Source organism: Mustela putorius, unplaced genomic scaffold (assembly GCF_011764305.1).
Source record: "Mustela putorius furo isolate JIRA1106 unplaced genomic scaffold, ASM1176430v1.1 tig00000083_pilon_pilon_pilon, whole genome shotgun sequence".
NCBI lineage: Eukaryota > Metazoa > Chordata > Mammalia > Carnivora > Mustelidae > Mustela > Mustela putorius.
In genome coordinates this window covers 35,922,311-35,946,304 of record NW_025421273.1, presented here as the reverse complement: position 1 = coordinate 35,946,304, position 23,994 = coordinate 35,922,311, and the positions used below count along the sequence as shown (strand labels likewise).

The window sequence follows — 23,994 nt, the reverse complement described above, 5'->3', positions numbered from 1 at the left end:
AACCTCATGGCCTGATAGGTTAGGCCAGGGGTATTCAGCAGGAAGAAATTAGGCTATGCTGTTTTCAAGATTTACAATCTGCTGTCAGAAATCCCATACAAATTACAATGACTGCCAGGGTATGTTGTGCAGTGCCAAATGAAGATAATCACCTGCCAGTCTGCATAATTAGTGCCTCCATCCCCCAAATTCCCACTTTACAAATGCCTGTTTTATTCAGGTTAAGTAAGGAGAATTCTTTTCCTTGTCACTCTGCTAAATCATGCAAAATGTTTTGATTGGTACATAAGCTAGCAGGGGGAAAATATTAATATTGGAAGAACTTTATGTTCACTTTTTATCCAATCTGAGAACAATTCAATAAAAGTAAAATCCTTTATGTATGGCTGATCTAACAGGTTTTTTTCACTTTCTATTGCAGGTATTACGGGAATTTGTAAAACATTTGTAAACCATAACGTGTGCTATAAATGTAAGATACTGTTGTGCTAAGTCAAGTTTCTAAGAAACTAGATGAAACTCTTCCAACGAATCAGAAATGGTAGAATAATGAGACCTAAGCCTTGGAAGAGACACATGCATCTTTTGTTGCCTTGGTTCATGTTTACCTTCTTTCTAAATGCATCACTGTGTTTTTACATGTTTGAGTTTTTTTTTTTTAAAGAATATATTTTTAACCTAAGATTGCAATTTTAGAGTAAAGAGAAATATATATTTGTCAAATCTAAATAGAACATTTAAAACATGAATGCACACTGATTTCATTTTACGTACTGTTCCACTGTCTGATGTATTGATGTTCGGTTCTCACCATTAGAAATGCAGAAAGCCAAATGAACGCACACACCATTCCTTCACCTCATTACAACTTGTGGCAGACTTTCTCACCATACTTCACTCTTAATTCCTTCTTTGGAGAAGGAAGGCTGCCAGCCACTATCAATTTACAAAGTTATCTTTGATTTAAGAAAGAATATGTCATTCTATATAAAGTACATTGGATTTTCATCCAAGAGCAAGGAAAAAACAGTAGAGAAACTTTCATGCAATGCTCTTCAGAATGCCTAATTTCCTATATAGATAGGTGTTAGCAGTGTTGTTGTGAGATGGGACAAAAATTCCATAGAATCTATTTATATAAGTAGCAAGTTTTTTTGTTTTTTTGTTTTTTTTTTCTCTTTTAAGTCTCTGGGTTCAATTTAAGGGAAGAATTCACCTCTTTGAATAGATACCATTAAATAAATAGAGAAGATAGTCATTATAATTAAGGGCATAATCTGACAACAAAGAGTAAACAGAGTAGTCATATATACATGCTGGTTGATTGGAAAAAAAAAAAATTAAAAGTGGAGTAAGCTTACCTAAATGGAAAAAATAGTTCAGTAAAAATTCTATTTTTTGCTTCAAATTTTTTTCTCTACATCTCACATGAGATAAGGCCTTTTTTTTTTTTTTTTCATCTCTAATGTTTCTGTATTCACCACTTTATTTTAGGTTAAAAAGAAACATTTCCTTAACAGAGATACATCTTGACTTAGAATTAGTTTTACCTTAAACATGAAATTTCTCTAGATAGCACCTGAAAAAAATCAATGCTTATATTAATGATGAGAAGTTCTTCTACTGCCCACTTTACGTGTAAAAGCCCACTACGTAATTGTCTTAGTAAGTATTTGGATGAAACTGAAGAATCCACGTTCTACTCTGTTATAACGCAAAGTAAGGTGACCCTTAGGCACAGTGCCCTCTAAATCAACAATTACTGCAGGATTATCTTCTTTACTCTATCGTAACTTATTCAAAATCAAACCATCTTAAATCACACTGGTACATGCATCCATTCACTTCTCGTCCAATCAAAACGGAATTACCTGTCAACAGAGAAGTACGCTTACAAGTGTGAAACCATTTGACCATGTTATATTTTAATTTGCAGAGACAAAAATGACAAGCAATTTATTTACATAAAACTGTACAAAAGCAAATTAAATTATGTAAAGTATTTCATAAATAGTTGGACGAGTGTTTCATACATTTCGCCGTGTTTAGCATAGTTGCGTGCATAGTGACTCATAATAAAGGATGATAAATTGTTTTCTGCTTCACTATCAACATCCAAGTAGCAGAACAATAGTCAATGATTAACATTACAAACAGATCGTACCACACTGAATGCAAGTGCTTTAAAATGTAGGAAAAGTTGTCTGAAAGTAAACCCTAGGGAGCTGAAAGTATGAGGTCTTCCTCCAGATGTTGGATCTACCTCTGCCTGGATCATAACTGACCAGCTCTAGAATATTCTTGATCATATTCACTGTTTTTGTTTTATCCCTACCTAAGGGCACATTGTATATTTATCACGGATACAACATCCCTAAAACTACTTCCGTCTTCAGATTTCTCAGGCCTGAATTTGGGATGGCTTGATTCTTGGAGGTTTCTTCGGGTCTGTGTGTTATATTATTTTCCTTTAAGAGAGCTTCCTAGGGTAGCCTTTCAGCCTGACATCTTCAGTACCATCTTAGTTTCTCTTCCCATAAAAATAATGCCTCTCTTGTTTTCTGAAACTCAGGCAGCAGGCCAGTCAGAAACCATACAGAAATGATATCTGGAGGGTCAGAATGAGCATTAGATTTTAGACTGAAGCTACAGACATACACATAAATTTTAATACACATAAATTTATATAGTTACTCATTAATTTATAAATGTGTCCTAATGTATAATGCATGCAAAGTTCACTTGAGAATCTTGTGTACAGAAAACAAGTATGGTTTATATACTGTACAACCAAAATGAAACAGCAGCTAAAAGAAAAATTAACAACAAAACGGAAATAAAGAATAGAAATTCGAAATCAATATTTGACCTTGCAAAATGGACTGATTTCACCCCTGATAATCTCTCTCTGTGTTACTATTATAATAAACGCTTGAGCCTTCTAGTCAGAATTAAGCAGTCCATGTTAATGCCTTAGTTTTGTTTTATGAATGAACGATATTTAAGACTGGTCCATTATCTGAGTTTGTCAGAAGGCAAATTTTTAATATATTATTTATTATTTTCAGAAAATAAACATGGATAAATATACAAGATCAAAAAAGTTGGGAATAGCCCATTTTCCCTCATTGTCCAAACCCAACAACCGTTTTTTTACCGTAACAACAGGTATAAAAGGCACAGTTGCTTGTTTTGCATTCACTCATTTATTTTTTTTGTTTCTTTTTATTGATTTTTTTCAAAAGCACTCTATATACGGAGTGGCACCAGATTTAGCCTATTCAAAATAAAAGTCATACAAACACAAAATATATTTCTGTGTCATGCCAGCTCATTATATAATAAACATGTTATGAGAGCTAATTCTACTAGAATTACTGAGAATACTTACAGTACACTGAATTTTTTTCTTTCACACCCATTTTAGTTCTAAAGAGAGGCTCACGAGTTAAATGACAATGACATGGCTGTCTTGAATGTGGTGCAAACATCATTGGGGAATGTAGATCCAATTAATCCAAAGGTCCAGTATGACCCGTATTAGCTTTATAGACAATGGAAGGGTTTTAAGATAGAATGAAATGAGCTATCTAATGGCTTCAAGTGTCTCATGAAAGAAAGAAAATAAATGCATTAAGAAAAAAGTTTGTTGAACACCTGTGTTATGCAATTGAGTATTTGCTTTGTAACGTGCAAGAAAAAATATGTATACATTTTATAAGTATCTTTAGAAGTATTTTGTCTTAATAGGTACTTACAGATTATACAAGGCAGAACTGCTTTAATGCAGTTTCCTAACAGAGTACTAGAATTGCATCTTTCCATCATGTAAATAATAATTAAACATAAACATGTTCAATTATTGATATTTTAGTCCAATATTTTTGTTTCAATTACATATCTTCTTTCATCTTAACTATTATACATAAACTAACATCAAAATGAAAACTCCATTTAAGAAAGAGCAGAAGGAAATGACCCCAAAAGAGTAGCCCACCAAACAGAGAAGTTGTTTTCAAAGATAAACATTTTGATGACCTATAGTGAGTTCACAACCTCTGGTCCAGGCTGTTTCACCTTATAGTCTAAGAAATTCTGTAAAGAATAAAACTATCCAAAGCTACATCATTTCTACAGTTTGCTAGAGAGCCATCAGGCTATGTCTTAACCAGGTTGCAAACATTCAGTGTTGGGAACATTTGCTCTTCTCACCTGTTATCCCCTATTCTGTCCCTGGATTGTCACTTCTGTCTGAATGTCCCAGCTCAATTTCCAATTATGTTAAATCACCCTCTATAGAACAAATGACCCAAAATCTGCATATTGTGTTTTTTTTTTTCACACTGAAAAAATTGCATATTTTCCACTTCGAGAGATGTACATACAAGGAGACATATCACTGCCCAGAACTCATTTCTTTCATGTTCCATCTAGATTTGTTTTAAGACATATTGTATCATGTTCAAAATCACATTAATGACAAATCAATTAGGGTGTCACCTTGTTTCAATGTTGTGAGACTTGAAATAGTGCTATATTGCACAGGATCAAAATTAATGCACTTGTGTTATATGAAAGAGTGCCTTAAACACACAAAAAATACAACTGGTAATTTGAAACGTAAATAGTAAGACCAGCACGCATTACCTGGATTTCAAAATGATAATAGTGATTTTAACTTAAAAGACTTTATACCGACATATCCTTCTTTCCCTACCTACCCACAAAAATGATTTTTACAAGTGAAACTTCCCTGATAATAGGTTTTGAAGCTAAACTTGAAACTTAACTAATTGTCTACTATTATACCAAAAATACATCACTTTAGTTTTCATTTTCTGAGCTTTCAAAGAAAACCCATTTTAAAAGAGAATGCATGTTTTCAGGTATAGAGACAATGTAAAATAAGCTAGTGTTTGAGTATTTCTGTATGTGCATGGGTTCAGTTGCTTTTGTTGCTTAATGGATTTCCAGTCAAGACCAAATCTGCTTCATGATTTCCCTGATCTGCCGTGTGATCTTTGGCCTTTTAATGACACATTGTTCCAGTTAGTTGATAACAGTGGTGCTGTTCTGAAAAAAATATATATAATTTTTACAAGTTATAATTAGTGTAATTGATACATGTGGTCAAGATTGTTGTGTATACTAAGAATATTCGATGAATGTATGTGATTGAAGTGGATACCCCTAACTTGAAAAGAACAACATATGTCAATTTGGTACTACAATCTCCAACTGGGTATTGTCTAGCTGTCAGTCTTTGTTAGAATTTTAAAGCTGCGAGATTCTCAATATTCTTCTTGTAGAGTCCCCCTTAATAAGAACTGTACCTTTACAGGGACTTTATTATTTTGGGGGGATTGCCTTTCATGGTGATTAATTATATTCTCATGGTATGTCTAAAATACATTTACCTGATTTGTTTTTTGTTTGTTTGTTTGTTTGTTTTTTATCTTTTAATTTATTTTTATTTTTATTTTTTTGTCTGTGTGGGGTTTTTGTTTGTTTGGTTGGTTTTTTTTTTTTTTTTTTTTTTTTTTGACCAGCCGGATGGCATTCGAACTAAATCAAAGTGACTAAATCATGCTTCAGTTTAGGGATAATGAGAGTGTGTTGTGTTCTGCTAATCAGGCTTGTTACCATGAAAGAAACTTGCAACCATCTTTTTTTTTTTTTTTCCCTCCTTGGAGGGGGATGGGGAAGAGGGATAAAGGGTGTTGGGAATAATCAGTGAGGGGATTAGACATGCAAGTAACAAGGATGGTTTCTACATTGTACATTACAATCAGGCTAACAGTATCACTAAAGGCCTGATCTGGAGGCAGAAGTGGCAGGCAAAGCTTTGTCTCTTTGGTAGCCCCCTCTTTGTGATTAAACGGTTTTTCTTTGTAAGGTTTTTTGCCCCTTATTCTCCTTCTCATACATGAAAAGAACTTTGCCGTTCTTCTTCATAACCTACAGGTAAACTTCTCTTCTAGTGAGAGTATTGACAGGAGATGGCTTGTATTCCCCTGTTTTTGTAAGGGGAATATCCTCAGGGTTGGCTTCCTCATTTTTGCTGAAACTAGCTGCACTGAAGGTCTCATAGGACGAGGTCAACTTTTTGTTCAGAAGGTTTCTGTTGCGGTCACCCATGATGGCGGCCTCGCCATTGGCCAGCTTTTCCTGGCTTCCTCGTTCATCAACAGGCATGAAAGTGGAGAGTTTGGGCTGGCTCTTCTTCCTCTCTGGAGAAGTGCGGACCGGCATCCAGCAGGAGTCTGAGTGGCCATATTCATCACACTCACGGGTACACTTTCCAGTCAGGGCTACATCTGGAAGAGGTCTTGAATCTGAAATTCAAGGAGAAGGAGATGTTAAAGTTGGACGTTCTGCAACAGACTTTGTTGATTTGCATGAAATTGGAAGGGGGAAATATATATATATATATTTTCCTTTTTTCTTCACCCCATAGTTCATCATTCCCATAGAACAGTTTTTAATTTCATATCCACTAAAGATAAGGTTTTGCAAAAACATCAAATATCATGGAAAGAGAGGAATGAACAGACTAATAAATTTAAGCATGCAGAAGATAGGTACATATGCATTTGTTACAAGACGGAGACGTGTGTATATTCTCAAGTAGAAAAAAGTGCATATGTATATTAGGATGGGTATAAATTTTTCCACATGCATCAGAAAAGTTATTAAATCCAAATAGATAATTTTCTGTATTTATAAATTATCCCAGAAATCGTGTACTTTTGCCAATTGGATTCCTTCCTGCTTATACATTATTCATGGAGAGCAAATATGCAAAACCTTATATTTAAAATACAGTATAAAACATCAGGGTGACTCAGAAGTAGGACCTAAATTGACAGCACATCATGTGGTAAGAAGTAAAAAAAGCAAAGTACAAGTAGGTTACAGGTGTGAACATACTAGCAATATCATCTCCTATCCCACGCCGCCCACACCAACCTCCCAACCACCATGTCAAATGACCTTATATGTGCTGTAGGATAATCTCTTAAATGTTCACACAGAAACACGTTTGCCAATGTGTTTGCTGAATAGAAATATTATGTGAAATGCAATGCATTGGGAAAATGCAGTCAAGCTCCTAAAGTTTTGATGAAGTAGCATGTAGTCCCAATTAATGTTGGTACCTACTGGAATGGGAACTATCTTCTCTTACTATAAAGCTAAGTCATATCTAGATAGTTCTTAGGGATCAGGATTAGAGATGGAAATTAAGAATTACCTGTATATGTAAGTAAAATTGTTAATATGTGTCTGTCTTTGGAGAACCAGTATGTATTTTATTACCATTAATTTTTTTTAAAGATTTTATTTATTTATTTGACAGAGAAAGAGAGGGATGATAAGTAGGCAGAGAGGCAGGCAGAGAGAGGTGGGGGTCGGGGAAGCAGGCTCCCTGCTGAGCAGAGAGCCTGACGTGTGGCTTGATCCCAGGACCCTGAGATCATGACCTGAGCCGAAGGCAGAGGCTTAACCCACTGAACCACCCAGGCGCCCCTACTATTAACTTTTTTTTAGCAGACTTTGTTTTTATTTGAAAAAGAATGGGGGGTGGGAAGCAGTCTTCCTCAACAGATTCTAAAATATAACTGTAGGGTTTCATTTAAGATATTTTTAGTTTATTTTATTGCCAAACAAAAGAACATAATGTGATTGTGCTTCAATTGATATAATATGACTTTTTTTTTTTTTTTTTTTTTTTAACAAGGCTTTGGGCTTAAAAGATGGACAGATTTTAACCTCTGCAAATATAGTCACAACAATGGAATCAGTGAGATTTGCCTATACATGATCTTGGGTTGATTTGGTTTAAAATTAAAGAAGGGATTATTTAAATGATCGCCCAAATACTTAGACCTTCTGTTTCTGTCTCCACCCACCATCCTCACCCTCTCTACTTTAACATTACATTCCTATTTTGACTATCATTTGTATAGGCTATTTCAGAAGTTTTGCTCTGCCCAATCTCCCAGATTAAGGCAGTCCAATGCACACCATTTTTTCCTGCCAGGAAGGATAACTGAAATATTGACATTTGTCAACCCATTGATTTTTGAACCGCTATGGCCTGAGATTGTTTTACATTGTGTGCTGAGAGCTCACTGAGGAAATGCCAGCGCTCTTCACAGGAAATCTAGACTAACTATTCTCTTTCCCAAAGGTAAAATGCAAAGATAATTATTTATTGTCGTTGCACATGCTGTGTTGCCATCTGACTTCTAAGTCAGAAGACCCTATTAATTTTATCATCAAAAGTGAAAGCACTTTCTTATTCATATTCTTATGCCAAATTCCCTCTCTGTCTCTCAAACACATATTTTGGATGCATTTTAAAAATCAAACTATTGGCAAATTTTATGAATGGTTTTTGTGATCTAGTTAGTTTAAATAAGCAAAGTGGGAGTTCTTTCCGGAATATTTTCTATCTTGGGATACTTTGTTTATCTAAAGCTGACCGAAATGCCTTGAACAGGAAAAACTCTTGTAAAAATGCAAAGTGCAAGATCAGACCCATTTTCCTCTAAACATTCCCTTTTTCTTCATTGCTTTAATAAGTTCAAACTTTTCTTTTTCCTGTATGATAGTGCCTATCAAAGACACAAGAAAATAATCAAGACTAAAGCTACCAAAACAAGAAAGATCTCTTTGAATGTGGTTGTCATTCCCAGCAGAAATGGCCCAGAAAGTTCTCCGATCAGCTAAATTTATTTAAGTCTCACACAATGTGTCAGTTTACTTACACAGTAATTTACAGATTTTCTGCTTTTCAGGGACTAATTGTGTTTCCAGTTTAAATGTGTAGCACTTTGTTATTCTTTTGTTTGAGATGCATGTAGAGAAAGCTCAGAGAACTGTGTAATATGCAAGCAACTCTTCTTACCTGAGGTTTTACTTCTGTACCTGAACTTTCTGTTGTTCATAAGGAACTATATTTATTTAGATTGACTCAATTTCTCATCAACTAGAGGTGAGAGACTCTTCAATTTCTTCCCTCAGTGCTTACATCCTAGTCTGGATTATCTCCTGCTGAAATTGATTTCCTCTTATTGCTTTTAACAAAAGGCAACTTGTCTTCTCTGCCATCAGGCACTTGTGGGCTGCCACATCTCCATCCAAGGAGCATGACTTTTAATAAGGATCTCCTGTCATTTCCAAAGTCAAACACTTGATTGCAGACCACAGTGGAAGTTGACAAGCCTAATTGGCTAAGACATGTTGCAGTGTTTGTCATCAGATTTAGAAAATAATCAAGAAAGGCTATAAGCGATTCATCAGGAGCAATCAAAATTCCCAATCCTGATGACTCAAACGAATCTTCAAAAGAAACACCAATGATTAACAAATGTAATTTGTATTATGTTGCATGAATGGAATAGTATTTTTATGTGTTCTATATTTTCTTACTTTAATTATGTAAGTATTTTTTTAACACAAAACTTAAATCTGGTCTTAAAAAAACATCAAAGACACTTCTTTCTCCCTTTCATAAAAAGACATACTCTTAAAATGTCTTATTTTGTAGAATTATAGAGGCAGACCTCACACAACTAGTAATCTTTCAAAGTCTTTCAGTCTTTCACAGAGGATGTGGCTTTGATATGTAAGAACATTATTTCATGCTTTTGTTTAGTACTATTTCTTTTAAATTTGAACCTTAATGAAGATGGGAAACAGTTCGTTATGATTCTTGTGAGTTGGCATTAAGTAAATCAATGAAAAGTAAAATATTCTATCATCAAAATATAATGGTATTTTCTTCCAGCATTTTCCACAATAAAATCAGTTCCTTAGAGCCCTCCTCCGCAGCCACCCCCCCCCACCCTCCACTTAATCACCTCAAACCTGGTGAAGACTGGATGCAGAATAGGAATTCATTAGATCCCATGGCCACGTTAGCGTTACTCCTGAGGTTCTAGTTATGCTATTTTGCTAGACCCGTTACATCCATTTGGAGAGTTACAGTCCTTTCTTAGACATCAAGTTAATTTCCTTCTGAAAGTACAGTTTTAAGCCATCATCATAGCAAACAATTTTAGATGAGTTTATAACACAGAATATACTTTCCCACACTCATTGTCTTAACTTATCCTCTCAGCCGAGAGGCAGGAGGATGGCTGCAGGAAGGATCCAGCCTGTGGGAGAGCAGAGGCCAAAGACTAAGTGTTTCGACTTTCACTTTAGTGTTTCTCATAATGCTACAATGTTCCTTCTTAAAATGTAATAGCTGAGTAGTTAGAGGTCAATTACTGCTACCCACAGCCATAAGAAAAAACTAGAATCTCCAAAGGAAGAGAAAAAAAAAAAAAAAAAGTTTCCGAGAAGTGCAAGAAATAGATGCCGCTAAGTCACAAATTTTACAACATAATGCCAATAATGGTGCAACCTCCCTATATTTCCTAACATAGAGGAAATGATAAAGGATTTAAGAAGTCCAGCTCTTTCTCTGAACAAAAGTACATTTGCCCTTACTGGGCTCGGTGGGTGAATTGGTCCTGGGAAATGCAGGTACAGTGACCTCAACAAGGAGGGACAGACAGACAATAGGTGGAATCATCAGAAATAATAAGGAAAGCACAGATTTATGCAGGCAATTCATGTTCCCAGAAGCTGTTCTATACATTTCAGAAACCATTCCGGGCATCTTTATTACAGAAGAGAACTATATGGTTAAGACTCTTGAAGACAGCTCTGCACCGGTAAGGATCTTCAGATGCTGAGTTATGCTTTCTGCCAGAATCCTGGGCACCCGCTTTACTGCAGGCCCTTGGTTTGGTACTGAAGATACAAGGGTATTTTTATCTCCAAAGAGAAGGCATGAAAACACCGCATTTAGTTTTAAAATATTTCCAGTGAGTTTTTTTAAGCTCAGTTATTTCATGTTATATGCATAATTTGCTTATTTAACATACAAATTACTTAATTCTCTGATCATGTGATGAGTTGTTAGTCAATGTGTAGATGTTCACACCATTCCTATAATTTGTTCTTTAAATTCAAGCAATAGCATATTCTTAACATTACTTGAGAAAATTCTGCAATGAAAAATTGTGTTATCCTCTCCTTTTGGGGAGAAAAAAACCACATACAGGCACCTTTTGCTTTTCTTCCTTTTTGAAGGAAGTTTTCTTTTTATACTTCTTGACTTTTTGTTATATAAAGATTTCTTTTTCTGGAGGCACATCTAAATTCTGGTGTAATTTGGTGGACAACAAAAAGGGTTTTACGAAAGGATGTGTGAGAAAAAAGAAAGACAATTGGTAATGGTTTTCCAACAAATACTTTAACATTACCTTTACTTTCTTAGGAAAAGAAATATGAAAATATCTGTTTTACTCAAGTGATTAAATAAAATGCTCGACTTTAAAATAGGTGTCAGAAAATGATTTACTTTTGCCTTATTTAATACAATTGAGGACAAATAAATAAACTCTTTACTGGGAAGTTATTATTGAAGTCACTAAAGATTAGGTGTGAGGGGATGAAATCCAAAAGGTGCATATGGAGTTAGACTTGTTTTTGTTCTTGTTTTTTTTAAATGTAAATAACCTAAAGATCCCTACCTTTTGTCTGTTCCTGGAATTTGGGAAAACTAGAAGGGTAAGCAGTAACAGATAATGGACAGGGTAGGAATCACTGATGCAAACAAGCAGTTCGTAATTCTCGAAGTATCTGATTACTCTCCAGAAGAAGGGAAGATTTATAGATATATAAGTGTCACCTAGGGCTTCAATGAAGGGTTTTTAAGATTTCTTTTTTTTTTTTAAGATTTTATTTTTTAACTTGATAGAGACCACAAGTAGGCAGAGAGGCAAGCAGGGAGAGAGAAGAGAAAGCAGGCTTCCTGCTGAGCAAAGAGCCCAATGTGGGGCTCGATCCCAGGACCCTGGGATCATGACCTGAGTTGAAGGCAGAGGCTTTAACCCACTGAGCCACCCAGGCCCCCCGGTTTTTAAGATTTCTAAGCAGTGTTCTGATTTGTCTAAAATCACTTTACCCTACCAAGCTTAAAGAGGATATAAGAATAGCCTATGCACTCATTCCTAACTTCAGTCTTCTTATGCTACTCCTAAGCAAGTCCTGATGGGACAGGGAATTTGTGAAAAGAATAGATGTGGTGTCTCAACATTGCTGTGTATGATTCTGCGTGTGTCATATATAAGTTCTGTGACTTTGGATGTAATTTCTTGAACGTAATTTCTCTGAGCCTCAAGGTCCTCATGAGGGAGAGAATAAGACCTACTTCCTTTTATATTACAGGGATAAAATAATTAATGTATATAATGCTTATTATGGATTGGTCTCTGGTGTGGTATAGATACTCAGTAAATAGTAGGTCAGAGACCCTGGAGATATTTAAGGTGATATGTCTATACCTATATCTATATTTCTATCTATATCTATCTCATCTCTATAGTCTTCCATAAGTGAAATACATGTTATTGAGGGAAATAAGCTTAGAAGCTAGGTTCCTTGGATTAAAATCCTAATTTTATAACTTAGCATATAATTATGAAAAGGTTACTTGATTGATATAAATTACCTCATCTGTGTAACAAGTATACCAGAAAAAATTAACCTCTCAGGATTATTGTGAAAATTAAGTCTATTAATATAGGTAAAGTATTAGTAATAATTCCTGACACACAATAGCCCTCAATAAATATTAGCTACTTCAGGTGCATCATTCCTCACCCACAACTATGTCCTGAAAAAATCTTTGAAAACTAAAGTGGTTTTTTTTCCCATAAATTTATACCCTTGACATTTAATACAAGACTTTTCTTCATCTTTATCTTATATTATATAAATATTTATGTTTTCCTGTAGATATACTATGTTTAATTAACATCACTCTCAGAGTCTTCAATTTTTAAAATAATATATGATATTACCTTTTTTTTTTTAAAGATTTCATTTATTTACTTGACAGAGAGATCCCAAGTAGGCAGAGAAGCAGGCAGAGTGAGAAGCAGGCTCCCTGCTGAGCAGAGAGCCTGATGCCAGCTGGATCCCAGGACCCTGGGATCCTGACCTGAGCCAAAGGCAGAGAATTTAACTCACTGAGCCACCCAGGTATCCTGATATTAACATTTTTACATATGAAGGACTCTGAATTTTGAGATATATTTGGCTAAAAAGATTAACTTATTGTGGAATTAATACCAATCATCAATCAAAGGGGCATATTGAGGTACTTTTCCAGTAGTACTAATGACTTTAGAGACTGAAGTATACCAGAGCTACCATTTATGTAGGAAAATAAAAAGTTTCCTATATCCTGTATATTCTATGTCAGGTTCTTATTTATTAAGATTTTTCCAGGGAAGATGCATTTGGTATGAGTAATTACAGTTGCTCAAAACTAAAGAGGAAATGCTCTATTACATGCAGCTACCTTTACAACCTAAACAGATCAACCTCACAATGAATCATTTTCGTTTAAAAGAGATTTTCCCCTAAAATACTGGTTGTTGGCTAGCTACCTTGCTTTGCCTTCATGGGCCACAACGTAAGAAGGAACTCCATTTTTAAGATAGGCTAAAAATTAGCAATAAACTAATCTAAGACTAAGAGGTTAAAATCAAAGAAAGACAAGAAATAAAAGGGCAAATACCTAAAATTCAGCGTACCCTCCATACATGGGAAATGATGGAACAAAAAAGCCATTCAGCAGATGAGCTCTGCAGATTTCATGATGTATGTATATGATTGCATCAAATTGTGATATAAGACCAGAAATTCCTCTAATCTCCTTATACACCTCTCTTTGGAATGTGCTTATGTTAGGATGTAGATTCTATCTCTGTATCTCTTGACGATGAGCCAGTTTTGATGATTAGAATGTGGTAGAAGTAATACTGAGCTATTTCCACACTAGGTTTCAAGAAGTCTAGCAACTTTCTTTGCGTTTGCTCTTGGAACCCTGCCATCTCTGCCCCTGAGAGAAAGCACGATCTAGTCTCTTTGAAGATGAAACGCTACTTGAGGAAGAGACTCAGCAGTCTCAGCAGAGCCTATCCCCAGGTAAGCTTTTTCACTCTCCAGGCCAATGCAGCCTCATGAGTGAGTCAGGCAGAACTAGCAAAAAGACCACATAGTCAATCCACAGAAATGTGAGGAGTAGTAAGTCTTTGCTGTTTGAAGCACCTAATTACATTTAATTTTTTGTTTGTTTTTCTTTGGTGGAGAGAGGGTTCATCAATGCAGTGATGGATCTCTGAGATAATGATCTTGGATATATTATCTACAATAAACAGCCTGAGATCTGGAAATAATATACACTACTTCTTTTATGTCTTCTTCTTGTGAGTAACAAACTGACTAATATTGCTGAAAGTACAACTCTCCCAAAGAACATTTTCAGAGATGTAAGCACATTTAATTAACAGCTTCAAGCTGAGGGCTACTATAGAAAGATCTGGAAATTCTGGGTCTATAATTACAGGATTTCACTGCATTTTATACCTAAGAGTGTTCTAGTTTGAGCTGACATGCCAAGACAATATTAAAATGTTTAAGCATGTTTGAAAGCATCAGCAACTTTTCTCCATACTTTAGGCTAAACTCAGTTAAACAGCGATTGAATGTTTCTCAAGAAGCATTTATTGCCCTGAGGCTTCGACCACTGTCATTCTGAATGTGGCATTATCATCCATGGTGGAGACTGTGCATGCCGTGTCTCAAGCAATCCTGCTGAATCAACTCAAACATGAATCTGCTGGTTGGCACGTGAAAACTGCACTACAGCAGAAAAAGGTATGGTGACTGCCTGGAAGTGATCCATTTATGTACATCAGAGATGTGGTTTCACTTTGATTTCTCTCTTCACACATGAAAATTAGAGGCAGTGGAGGTTAAGGGAGTGTTCAAGGAGCAGAGTGGAAAGACAGGAGGGAAAAGGCTGGAGATGGGAAGGTGCTCCGATATTGATCAAAAGAATTCATAAAACCCAGAGAAAGCTTGGGGGCATCTGTTTCACAAGTTAGCAACTGATTATTTCACTCAAGCCCAATTTTGGTTTTTTAACCATTCATGCTTATTTTCCATTGCAAAAATCCTGTCTTTCATAATTTTTCTCCTAGTCTCTTGGATTTTGGTATATTAGAAATTACTTTGAGTGTCAAAGACTTTAGTAATCTGATGAAAACTAGAATCTCCTCCCATAAATATAGGTATGTACTCCCCTAAATTAAAGTTTCTATGGGGTTCAAGATACCTGAATTAAGGCCACAGTATACTTCCAGCCTTCTGGGGGATTGGAGAACGAGGGTATATTTTTATACTTGATTTTTTTTTTCCCTTTGAGTTTCAATCAAAGTTTAAAAAATATTTAACAATGTGACATGTATCCTCCAAAAATAGAAATTATAGGCAGTAAATAAATTACCATTCAAACACTGACAGAAAGATTTAAAAGAAATAAAAACAAATTATTAAACTGATTTAGAAGTAAGGAAAATAATTAAGGTTTGATTATGTCACTATTTTAAGATGGTCATGTAAATGTTCACATATAAAAGCCCCATAATTTATAAGGCTTTAACTAAATAGGAAATTAATGTTTGGGGATGGATTTAAATGATTGCTGACCATCAGTTGGAAAACATGCTCTTTCCTGGTCCTGAAACCAATATTTGTTTCAAATCAGTGTCTGGGATTGCCAAGAACTAGACCTTCATTCACTTACCAGAAGATGGCAGGTGAATTCTCTTTATTATGAAAATTCATACAAAAACAATAATGATCCAGGTGAGGTTTTCTCTTTTTTTTCTTTTCTTTTTTTTAAGTTAATGAAATGCATGAGCCACTTTGTATTGGTTTTACTATGAAATGTGATGTGAATAACACAAAAAGAGTTGCAAACATCAACTTAGAATCACTTTCCAGCAATGGTCTCACATCTTTGGTTTTCATAATTGACCATAACGTTGTAGGATATATATCCTACCGTAAATATTAATGTTGTCTTTAGGAATGCATGTTTATTCTGAAGATAGTACACAAAAGCCCTATTAACTATAAGAATATTATCGTTGGATTGTGTTCTTGAGGGCAGAATTCATGTATCTTTCCTTTACACACAACATAATTCTATACAAATAAAGAAGTTAAAAAAAAGAAAACTGAAAAAATCAATTAATAGATATTATTTTCTCAAACTTTCTTTCCTCCAACATAAACCACAACAAAGCACTTTTTTTTAAAAGGAAGTGATAAGTTAACAAATAGTTCCTATAATAAGGAACTGGCATTAAATGTCTAAATACTTAATGCAAGTATGTTAAATATTAAAACAAATTAATTCAGTATGTAGCAATGTCTTAAGAAGACCATCACTTCCGTGGCTGTAATGAGATAAAAGGTGTTTCTAAGTATCTTTTTCTATGTGTTATTTTGTGTGAAGTCTAAAATAAATTATATTAAAGCTAAAATCATGTATGGAGTAGAACTGCAATGGAATGTGATTACTTTTTACAGAGGGACAAATCAAATCCATTTAGATTTACTGAAGCAATATAATTATTTTTTTTAATGTGAAAAAAAAAAAAGTAGCCATGCATTTTCTCCCTTAGTGTAGAAATCTGAGAAACTCTGCAATTATTCTAATGATATGGCCATTTGCAAATATATTCTCAAACTCTGTGCTTAGACTACCTGTTGAAATATTTTACTAGTCATACAGAAAAGCTAATCTGTTTGGAAGTACTTGCATAATAGCAAATATGTTGTAATATAATCCCATTAGTTATTGTGATTTGGGGCAAAGACGAAAAGTTTCTCCTTTGTGTTCCTTACTAAGGAAATTTTCACAAAAACTTTGTTTTGTAGTACTATTGAGAGATGAGGTTTTGAAAGCTTTCAGTGGGAGCTGAAACACCATTTATAAGGAGAGTTTTAAAACAGCTGGAATGCTGGCTCCTTAGTGTGGTCAATAAGTTGATCAGTTGGAACTAAATTTGGCAATCACAATTAGGACCAAAAGAGTGTTGAAGAGCTTGGGAGAGCAGAGCAGGTAAATAAAAGGAAAGAGAAGGAAGGCAATGTTCTCTGATGATTTGCAAACAGGACTCAAAGAGCAGCTAAAGTGGGGGAAATCAATGAAGTAACACTAGATCAGTTTGCTTCATTGATTTTTGCTGCCCATTGAAATGTTTTCCTTTATTTACTTCCTATTTCTTCGGGTAGTGGCAAAGTCTCACTGTCGAACCTCCCCTGGAGCCTGTGATTGGCAGACAGGGGAGCTCTGGAGATCCTCTCCTGCCTGCATTATACCTTCTTGCGCTGCACAGATTTGGAGGCACTTCTGATTCTCCATGTGATGCAGCAAGAGCCGCCCTGCATAGCTTCTGGGGTGGGGAAGAGCAAAAGATCCCTCCAAGGACTCAACATCATAATCCCCAGAACCTATGAACATGTCGGTTTACAAGGGATGGTGGAATTAAGGCATCAGATGATGTTGAGGTTGTTAATATACTGACCTACAAATAGAGAGATTTTAGGAGTTTAGGTTACAAATCAAGGCTCTAGAAACTGGAAAAGGCAGCAGATTGTCTCCTCCAGCCTCTAGAAAGAAATGCAGCCCTGCAGAGACTGATTTAACCCAGGAAGGAGGCCCACAGTCAAACCTCTGACCTACAGAACTATAAGAGGATACATTTTTGCTTTTCTAAGACAATTTGTAGTACTTTGTTACAGTTTCAGGAAGAACTTAATATACACCCCCACCTATTTTCTGGTTAGAGTAGGGACAGTGAAGAATTGATATATTTGACCCTTACCAGCCAGATTTCATCCATGAGAGGAAATAGAATGGAAGATTTCTGATTTGCTAAGTTTTCATCGAGTTGTATTTACCTAAATTTTGAGCATCTGCCAAGAATTTTCATTTTGCACTTTTGAAAATTTCACTACATCCTAGTGTATGATTGTCTCAGTGATTTGTTTATGGCTAATCAACAAAGTCCTGTTTCTTGTTTGTCCTGGAAGGCACTAACAATTTCTGAATGATAACTTTCTCCTGTTCCATCCCTCAGTGAGAGCTGTTTCTGAGATCATTACCAGAGAGATCACTTTAAACCATTCTCTATGTGGGTGGTGTGATTCCCAAAAACAGAGAGAGAGAGATAGAGAGAGAAATAAAACACACATTTGGCATAGTATCTAAGAAGGAGAGGAAGGTACTGGGGTATGACCCTAAAGAGGGCTTCGTCAGGCTTCATCACACTGCTCTAAATGTGGGGTTTTGTGACTTCCTGATGTTTATCACTTGAGTACTTTTTTCCAAAGATTTTATTTCTTTATTTGACAGAGGGAGACAAATCAAAAGTAGGTAGAGAGGCAGGAAGAGAGAGAGAGGGAAGTGGACTCCCTGCTGAGCAGAAAGCCTGATGTGGAGCTTGATCCCAGGACCCTGAGATCATGACCTGAGCCAAAGGCAGAGGCTTAACCTACTGAGCCACCCAGGCACCCCTAGTACATTTTTGTGTTTGTTTTTGTTTAGCCTCTTTCAAGACTTCTGGTAGTTAACAGGAAAGTGTCTAATAACAAAAAACCTTTACCATTATTTTAAGAATAGATAGTAGAGTAAGAAGTAGAGTAAGAGTAAGTAGAATAGGAGAGTAAGTAGAGTAAGAAGTCTCCCACTAGTTGAAAACCTTCTTCTTTGAATTTCAGTATAAATTTCAAGTTCCATGTTTTTGTACAGAAGGCCCTTCAGGATCTGGATCCTGTCTACCTCTTATACTTAATCTCTTTCTTACTTGCTCCTGTTTGCCACTTCACCAGACCTAATGCAGTTGTCCTTTCCAGAAAGTTGTCCTTTAAGGTGTTGCTTCTTCTATTATTCCTCGCCTTGTCACCCAGCTGTCCCCCAACAAACCATTCACAATCCAGTTCCAAGATGTCTCCTTTGAGATTTCTTCTTAGCAGCCTAATCATGATTTCTCTTGATTTCTTCTCCATGTAATTAGCCAAGCAGAAAAGGTGAAGTGATTTTTGTTTATTTGTTATTTGAAGATCTGAATAAACTTCTCTACTATTCACTCTCCTTATCCCCTTTCAGGGCCTGTTTCTCCAGTTTTGATATGTTTTCTAACACAGCATTGTAGTTGATTGAAATAAATCATGGATATATTTTAAAGAACAAAATGTCGTCTTCACACTCAGCCTGGGGCAGGGTGGGTGGGTTCAGCGGAGGCAGGAGGAGGTATGAAGAGTAAGCCTAATAGGAAAACCCCATACTTAGTGGTCACAACTAATTTGTTTAGATTCTTTACTTACGGATGGTGGCTATTTTAGAGTTCTTTAGTGTTGTCAGGACTTCTGTCTGGCAGTTATACAAATTTTTCAATAATAAACTTGGGAAATAAAATTTATTTTTGGCTTATTCATAGCTTCTATCATAAATGAATATCTTCAAAACAAGGAGTCATGAAAATGGTATTCTATGTGATGGCAACAGCAAAAAGCAGAAGGTTCTCTTCTCTCATTCTTTGTGATGTGGGTGTATTTTAATAAGAACTATTATAGGCATGTGCCAACTTATTTCAGTTTAGAAAATTTTATTTGCCTTTTGGTGACAGCCTGATGGGTACATTTTAAGAAGGCAGGATCATAAGTAATTAAGATAAGTAGTTTTCTAACTTAAGACCATGATTCACTAGTTGGTGCTTGAACCCATTTAGGAAGTTATAATCAGTATACACCATAGACACATTATTTTGTGAAGATTGTTGTTGTAGTTTTTTTTTATATGAGTATAAATATTTATATGTGTATACTTGGTCCCTGTATAAAATGGAATTTTTATTTTGGGTCACACTGAAAACTACTGAAAGTCTATAATTTAAATCATATTATAGGGAAGTCTATGTATTCTTGCCTATTTCGAGTAAGCTATATATTTTATCATATCTAATACAAAATGTAATTTTAATATGCCCACAATGTCATGTGGATTTTAAATTGTGCTTTTAACTGTCATTTCAAATGATACTTCAGAGACAAAAAGTTTTATCCTTATTAAGAAGGTATTCAGATAATTCAAAAAATAGAAGCTAGTCACATCCTCAATAACCACTTCAAGAAGTCTACTGTAAATACAGTTTCTTACCTTGAGACATTCTGAATTTATAGTTAATTCCCTAGATTCCAATTTTCTAGAATTATGTGTAATTGTGATGAGCTTTCTCGTAATTCTCTTAAATCCTCTGATAGACTTTGATTTATTTCAATCAGCAAAATGGCAACGGACCCTTTTGAAATGGAGGACTTAATGTGACTTCTTAAAGTCATATAGACATTAAGATGTAGGACACATTTAAGCTGTCTAATTGTACTGCTGGTCTAATGCCTAAGTATTAATCTGTCACAATGTCAAATTACATACATTTAAGCTTTTTTTTTTTTTAAGTAAAATGTGTCTGCACTTAACAAACTCATAGTGTAAAAAATTCACGAGTGCAATTAGAATGTCATGTCTTCTGCAGATGACTTAAGAAAAGCATGAATCAGAGCTTAACAGTCCAACATAATTTCATAGTTAATCGTGGTGAAATTATGGCACTGCAACAACGCAAAGGCAGTACAGTGAGATTAGCAGACAGTGACGATCAGCTATTTATCCCCACCATCTGCTGTGCATGCTCGTTATTTAAGTCTTTTTTTTTTTTTATGTTTTTTCTCTTAATGTTTTCAGTTTTGACTTTGCCAGCAGTGGGCATCACATAGGAAAACAGGTTTCATGGTGCAAACAGACTTTCTCATGTGTTCAATGAATTAGCTTCACTGGCTCTTCAGAAGCTTCTCAAGCAGAGAAGACTGGCTGGAGGGAATTAGTTTTAGAGAGCTTTTGTGTACTGGCCAGTGTCATGTACACCTCAAAAGAATCTTTCTCTATAAGAAACAAAAAAGATAAAACTACAAGTCTCGGAAGAATGAAAATCAACACGAAAACATATGCTTTGGGAGTTTCTTTTAAATGACATACTTAAAATGTATGTGAACTGTATTAACCACTTGATCATATTCTGAAAATACTTGAGGGAATTATTTGATGGGAATCTTGCTAATTTGCAAGTCTTCTCTGTTCTGCAAATAAGCCAAGGACTAGTGGAACTAGGACTTGTTATGGCAGGACAGAGGAACTCAGTGAAAATTCCACTATGGAGAGTAGAGAAGAGATGGAGTTTACGGAACAAAGCTGGCATGAAGGAGTGCCTGGGTGTCTCAGTCGGTTAATTGTCTGCCTTCAGCTCAGTTCATGAACCCAGGATCCTGGAGTCCTGCATCTGGCTCCCAGCTGGGTGGGGAGCCTGCTTCTCCCTCTATCCTTCCTTCCTGCTTATGCTCTTTCTCTCTCTCTCAAAAATAAATTAATTAAACCTTAAAAACAAAACAAAAAAAAGCTGGCATGAAGGTTGGATCCATGAAGGTCACAGGTCCCATGAGTGGGGTAACATAACTTGCAGAAGTTTATCCATTCATCCAAAAATTTTTGATATGCCGTGCACTATTCTAAAACTTTACATATATTAACTCATTCTGTTTTCACAACAACCCTCTAGGAAAGGTTGTATGTTACCCCATGTTACAGGCAAGGAAACTAGGACACAGAGAAGTTAAGTGAGTCACTCAAGAGTCTGTATCTAGCGAGTGATAGAACAAGGTTGCAAACCCAGGCAGACTCATGTCAGATGTTAGGGGGGGAAAAACATCTTTGTCTATACTGAATTAAAGCAGGAAAGCACTGTCTGTGTAGAAAGACAAAACTAGCAAAAGCAGTATACCTGAATGTCAAGCGTAGCAGGAATCTCAACAATCTGAACTGAAATAAAGGGAACATTTTTAGTTTGGACAGATAGAAAGGTGAAAACTCAAAAAGCGAGTGTGGGTGGAGGTTCCAGGGCCAGAATGACATTGGGACAGACTACGTTCCCTTGGGGTTTTCTTTCACAGCTGTCCCTCAGTTGGTCTTTAAGATGACGAATTTTGTGTCCAAGTCAAAATGAGACTAAATTGCTATGTTGGAAAAAGCCTCAAACTTCTATTATTAAAACCATATTCAGCCAAGAAAATGTTTCATCATCACAATACAGGTCTATTTTGAATTCTGCATGATAGAAAGACACCTTAATTATGGGTTTTGGATCATTGTCATTCCAGAAACAAGAAAGCCATATTTGGAAACCACAGTGTGCTGGGCTGAACTTCTGACAACAGGAGATGCCGAACCACTCCTTGGTGAACTGGATGTGAGAAGTGGAAATCAATGCTTCCACTATAGAAAAGAAGAAGTGTGGACAGTTATTTCTGGCAAACAAACCACCAAAGAGATTATGTAGGACATATTAATCACAATTGGGTTGGTTAAATTGGGAAAGAAACACTGACTATACCGATTTCTTAAGAGAAAATGAACACAAAGCAATACTGGAGCTATACTTATCTAACTTGATTCCCTCTACTAAACAGGTAATTGATTAATATCCAGACTTTTTTTATTTGAGAATATATAGCTGCATCCCATGGAGGGAAGATTTAAACTCTAGAGATGGGGGAAATGTGTATATTAGAAGAGAATGCAGTAAAGAGAGTAGTGACTTTAAGAACATTTATATACCAGGCGCCTGGGTGGCTCAGTGGGTTAAAGCCTCTGTCTTCGGCTCAGGGTCCTGGGATTGAGCCCTACATCGGGCTCTCTGCTGGCAGAGAGCCTGCTTCCCCCTCCTCCATCCCCTTTGCCTGCCTCTCTGCCTACTTGTGATCTATGTCAAATAAAATCTTAAAAAAAAAAAAAAAGAACATTTATACCTTATACTTTTTCATAATTGTATTCTGGAGTTTAAAAACCAAGGAATCATACACCATGTAAAACTTTATTTTCACTCTGTGAAGACCTTTACTTTCACTGCTTTCATTGGATAGAACCAATGAATCAGAGTGACTAATAACACTGGGATCTGAGCAAAGGAAGTCTATTTCAAGTCCACATTCTATCACCTACAAGCAATATAATCTTGAGCAAGTTACTTAACTCTGAGTCTATCTCACTGGTTGTTTTGATAATTAAATTATCTAACGCATGTTTAAATGCCCAGTGTAATGATCTACATATGGAGGGGTTTTATATATTTTTGTACAGTTATGGCTACTATTGGTCCAACTACTACTCTAGTTTCTTATCCACACATACATTTGAGTGGTAAAATATTGATTCTAAATTATTGAAAATTATTATTTCTACTAAATATATTCTTTGCTTAGCATAAACTAAAAATGTCAAAACCTTACATTTTTAGAATATTTACCAATTAAGTAAAGGAAAACAATAGTTTTCACATATAAATATAGATTCCTGTCTTTGTATTATAAATTATAGTGCCAAATACATATTTTTAAAATAAAGCCCCAATAATTTTAAAATTCTTTAAATTAATAAGTATTAAAATACATGTTACAAGGAGCTTAGAAGAAGAAATGCAGAGTAATTTAGTTCCAAAGGTTGGGCGTACATAAGTTAATGATTTTTCTGACAGCATTGTATTTTATAATTACTAGCTGTTCAAAATTAACTGAAATTTAATCTATTGTGACTTGCAGGTATATAATAATAAAGGCTATAAATAATAATTAGTACTCTGTCATTTACCTAACTACTTATAATCTCTCATTTCCCCTAAAGAAACAATTTCCATATAATTACTATTTTGTACAAAATCACATTTTTTACTGCTTACATCTTACTTTTTTTTTCACATGGGGACATGAGAAAATGGTAAAATTTAAAAATTTAAAAAGAATATGTACATTCGGGGCACCTGGGTGGCTCAGTGGGTTAAAGCCTCTGCCTTCAACTCAGGTCATGATCCCAGGTTCCTGGGATAGAGCCCCACATCGAGCTCTCTGCTCTGCGGGAAGCCTGCTTCCTCTTCTCTCTCTCTGCCTGCTTCTCTGCCTACTTGT

At 35.5% G+C, this 23,994-nt stretch overlaps 1 protein-coding gene and 1 long non-coding RNA gene across 5 annotated transcripts in view; one reads left to right on the top strand and one right to left on the bottom strand.

Moving 5' to 3' along the window:
* Positions 1–1,902: 1,902 nt before the first annotated feature.
* PCDH7 (protocadherin 7) overlaps positions 1,903–23,994 on the bottom strand; it is a 417,107-nt gene continuing 395,015 nt past the window's right edge. For 2 of the 4 annotated variants that reach the window (XM_045076301.1, XM_045076305.1), the window contains exon 3: positions 1,903–6,335. In XM_045076301.1, coding sequence (XP_044932236.1) covers positions 5,959–6,335 — 377 coding nt within the window. In that variant the 3' untranslated portion in view covers positions 1,903–5,958. The remainder of the gene's footprint in view (positions 6,336–23,994) is intronic. The other 2 variants (XM_045076331.1, XM_045076308.1) reach the window with 2 other exon arrangements.
* Positions 10,486–22,711, top strand: LOC106004001. The gene is made up of 4 exons (XR_006605617.1): positions 10,486–10,727; positions 13,910–14,055; positions 14,590–14,787; positions 22,195–22,711. It is a non-coding gene; the product is annotated as an uncharacterized LOC106004001 (long non-coding RNA).